The sequence below is a fragment of the Octopus bimaculoides genome, chromosome 1, assembly GCF_001194135.2.
Source record: "Octopus bimaculoides isolate UCB-OBI-ISO-001 chromosome 1, ASM119413v2, whole genome shotgun sequence".
Lineage (NCBI taxonomy): Eukaryota > Metazoa > Mollusca > Cephalopoda > Octopoda > Octopodidae > Octopus > Octopus bimaculoides.
This window is the reverse complement of record NC_068981.1, coordinates 80,052,559-80,057,145: the sequence shown is the minus strand read 5'-3', so window position 1 is coordinate 80,057,145 and position 4,587 is coordinate 80,052,559. Positions and strand designations below refer to the sequence as shown.

General features: G+C 34.4%; 1 protein-coding gene across 1 annotated transcript in view; it reads right to left on the bottom strand.

Moving 5' to 3' along the window:
* Nucleotides 1-3,042: 3,042 nt before the first annotated feature.
* The window catches only part of LOC106877088 (uncharacterized), a 51,735-nt gene continuing 50,190 nt past the window's right edge, over nucleotides 3,043-4,587 (bottom strand). The window contains exon 8 of the mRNA XM_014925877.2: nucleotides 3,043-3,827. Coding sequence (XP_014781363.1) covers nucleotides 3,352-3,827 — 476 coding nt within the window. The 3' untranslated portion in view covers nucleotides 3,043-3,351. The remainder of the gene's footprint in view (nucleotides 3,828-4,587) is intronic.

Sequence of the window (4,587 nt, the reverse complement as noted above, 5' to 3'; positions counted from 1 at the left end):
CAGATTACTTTTTAAAAAGTAATGCTTTTTATTCACATTGATTTGAATTTATCATGCATTACCTTGTAACTTTGAGACTTTGATGATACGATTGTTTATTTTTAGAATGTGAGAGGCCAGATCTGGTCAGTTTGAATATAAAACAAGTTTGGACCAAATATGGCTGGTTTAAATGCTAAGGGGATAAATGTACATAAAAAAAGATGTAAATATGAGGGAGTGCTGAAAAGTTCCTGGTTTTAAGAGTATTGTGAAAGGGTAGAGCTGTTACATTTACAGGGGAAGTAGAACAACTATTTAGGAGAAAATATGCAAAAAATCATGATGGTATACATTATATCTTCTTTCTTTTTTTTGCAGATTTAATGCATGATGGCAGCTCCTACAGTGGATTTTGGTAAAATTGAAGCACAAGCGATCATAAAGTTCCTCTTTTAACAAGGCAAAGGAACAGTGGAAATCCATGGCAAAATGAAGTCTTGAAGGATGGCTGCCCATCATACTACTTCACAGTGAAAATCTGTGTCAAGGTTCAGACTGGTCATTTCAAGGTCACAGACGAACCCTGGTCAGGATAGCTAACTTCTGCAACCACAGAGGAAAAAGGCGATGCTGTGCATGTCATGATTCTCAGGGACCATCCGATTGCAACTAACGTCATAGCTGAGACTCTGGGGATTTTTTTCAAAAGAGTTGGCCACATCATCCACAACAATCTGGACATGAAAAAGCTTTCCACAAAATGGGTGCCAAAATGCCTGAACACTGATCAGAAGTATATCAGTGACAACATCAAAGGTGATTTTGGACCAGTTTGCCATGGAAGAGACTGATTTTATAGTTAATTTAGTCATCAGATGAAACTTGGCTTCATCATTATGATCCCCAGACCAAGCAGCAATCAATCGAGTGGGGCCATCGCAGCACACCATGTCTCAAGAAGTTTCAAACCCAGAAGTCAGCTGGAAAGATTCTGGGACAAAGAGTGCTCCTCATACTGCCAAAGGTCACACCATCAATGCAGAATTCTACATGTCTTCCCCACTCCCCATCACTGCTTAACAACTGGTGTTGTTGTGCTGACGTCCCCATAACATAGCAGTTCAGCAAAAGAGTCTGATAGAATAAATACTAGGCTTAAAAAATAAGACCTGTGGTCAATTTGTTCGGCTAAAACACTTCAAGGTGGTGCTCCAGCATGGCCGTAGTCAAATGACTGAAGCAAATAAAAGAATAAACACTTCTTATCCAAGTGCAATCTATTATGGTTGACCTGCAGAAGACTTTAGACAGGGTGGTTCACTCTGTAGTTGACTGTCACTAAGAAAAGTAGGTGCAGCTGAAAACAATACATACCTCTACTGCCATCAGGAAAGTGGCCATACTCAATATGCAGAAGGGAGGAGGAGGAGGAGGTAGGAACTCTATATTAAGTACCTAATGTAAACTATTGCTGTGCAAGAGATGCTGTAGGATCAGAGGGAAGATAACAGAAGGATTGCATATGTAACCCTGTGCATAGAAACAAGCAGTAAGAGTATCATGGAATGAATTCTTTCAAATGCCAAGAAGCAGTTGATAGCTTCTATTACTTAGGTGACTAATCAGCAATGGAGATGGATGTGGTGAAAGTATAGTAGTCAGTATAAAAACTACAAGGAAGAAGTTCAGAGAACTATCAACAGTGTTTGCAAGAAAGGGATTCTGCCTCTGAGTGAAGAGCAAGTCTTGTACTGTAGAGAAATATAAACAATGAGGGTGAAAGATGTGTGAAAGATATATAGAAATGAAGTGAGTGTGCTCATTGTTAGTATGCTCTGCTGAATGAGTAACATTAGCAATGCCAGAACAACAAAGTACAAATGAGGTGAAAGAGGAAAAACTGAGTGTAAGAGGAATCAGCTGTAATGTAGAAGAGAGAAAATTGTGCTAGTACAGACAGTTGATGAATATGGCAGATGACAGTTGGGTGAAGTGTCAAGTGATTCAATTGGATGGAGCCTGTGGAAAAATAAGATAATGGAAGCAGGGAGATGATAAAGTTGATTTCAAGATGATGAAGCTCACAAAAGAAATGACAAAGAATGCAAACAAGTGATGAGAAATAAATGAGAAATAATGGGGAAGAGGGCCTGTCCGACACATGCAATCATGGGAAAACAGAAATAAAATGGTGGTGATGATATATGTGTGTGTGTGTGTAAACAAAACAATAAAGATTATGTATAGCATATAAGTTCATTTATTTATTTAAAGCTAAAGTTTCACTCTACCACCGCAGCAAGTTCTTCACAATATTCTTCAGGTGTATGGTATGAAATTTTTCTAAGGAATATTTCTACAACACACTGACAGAATGAACTTTTAGCTTCAAAAAAAAAAAATATTAGGTAAACTAGCAAAAGCAGTGGCAATCCATTTCTGAAACAAAATTAACCTAATTTAGGAATGATGCTTGGGGTGGGGGCTTCAAGACAGTTTAAAAATCCATTTCAAGTGTAGTTAGACAAATGAATGGTTTTGTCATTAAAATGGCTTTGATGATTCATTCTTGATTTCTAGGGTATTGTTTCCTGACTATCAAAGGCTGAATGACCTATAAAAATGGTGAGAAGATTCAGTTTGAAAAACAAAAAAAAAAGTCAGTGAGCAGATCAAACACAAAATTCCCAGAAACTCTTAAAGTGTCAAATTTAGACTAAATAATATGTAGTGAATGCTTGAAAATAAAAGCACAACAAAACATGTGATTAAGAATTCAAATTATAAAACAATCACATTAAATTTTTTTTTAATATTTAAGAAAAAACTTTGTGAACAATGAAAACTGAAATTAATAACATGTTTTTGTTCATTTTCTTAATTTTTATTTCCAGTTTCATTTCATGTATGGTAAATTTTATGAAATGAAAAATAAATAAACACAGTATAAAAATTAATTTCTTTTCATTAAATTAAGATACTTGAAACAAGTCAAATAATGATAAAAAAAACTTGGAAAAAAAGACTAAATAAACTCAAAAAGTGAACAGAATAAAAATAAACGGTGTACACTTCTTTTTTACTTCACTCTTTATAAATATATATATACCCAGTTCAACATTCACACAGAAAAATTTGGAGTCACAATTTTCTCATGATATGGAGTGTTTTAATGACACTTTTCTGCCATCTTTTTTTAAAAATTTGATTTTATATTATCATTTTATGATTAGTTCTTTTTTTAATATTGGCAGAGTTTGATACCCATAAATACTATTTTGGCCCCCATTTTTTTTTTTTTTGCAGGAACATGTAACAGTCCAGTTTATTAAATTAGTTTTTTAAAAACAGAACGCAACAAGCATTTTATTACATCAAAGTGTTTTCTTCTTCGTTGAAATACTTGTAACAGACAGATATTGCTTCACGGATATCTTCTCTTGGAATAATTTTTGTAGTTGAAGATATTCTCCCAAAATACCAATCTCCTATAGCTTTCTGTGGTGATATATGTCCTGCAAGAGGTTGGGAGTAAAATCTGTTGACTAGAACACTATGTACAGGGCAAGCAGTCAAATAGCGCCCATCTTTGTGAGAGGTAAATATCTCTCTTACAATGTCTAAAAGACTTGATTTAATATCAGATATATACTTGATATCACTTGAAGAACATTTCTTAAAATCACAAGTAATGTCCAATGCTTGATTGAGGTACCATCGATCATGGACAGAGTTGAGGAAGAACGCTGGTGTGAACACGTGGCGGTAAAAATATACAGGAGAAAAACACTGCCATTTAATCTCATCTGGAACTGATTGTGAGCAATCTTTCAGAGACACAGAATCTGTAATATAATAAAATAAATAAAACATTATATTTAAATATAGGGAAATAGCTTTAGGATCAGGAATACAAAATCAAAATCATTCACTAATATGCTATAAACCAATGTTGTGAGCCCAAATTTAGCTTCATATTATACTCTGGCAAAATGCTTAGTGGATTTACAAATGAGACATTTCAAGATCTAGCATTACAATGTGATGGTGGTATCTGATACTGAGCAGATGCAATCCCTTGTTATAGACACTGTGATGGGAAAGTGAGAGCAGTAGATTGACAGGGAAGTTTTATCAACTTGGAACACTTGGCAATGTATCATCATTATTGATATCCTGTAGTCTCTCACCTCTCTATATACCTAGGTTTCACTTGCCAAAACTGACCTTACCTGTGCTGGTGCAACATAAAAAGCACTCAGTCCACTCTGCAGGGTGATTGGTGTTAGAAAGAACTATGCCAAAACAGACAGTCAAGCTTGTTAAGTCTTCTGCCAAACCAGCTCCTGTTAAACTGTCTAGCCCATGCCAGCATGGAAAGCAGATGTTAAATGATGATAAATATGATAAATAAAGCTCTAAATAATAACATGTAAATATTGAGTTTAAAAAACCCTTTGGATAGAAAGTTGAAAAGTAGCTTTTGAGTTTTCTATCTAAAGTTTTTTTAAACACTATTTACATGCTATTATTTATAGCTTTAACTTCTTCAAGTCAAAATGAATATATATATATATATATATATATATATATATATATATATAT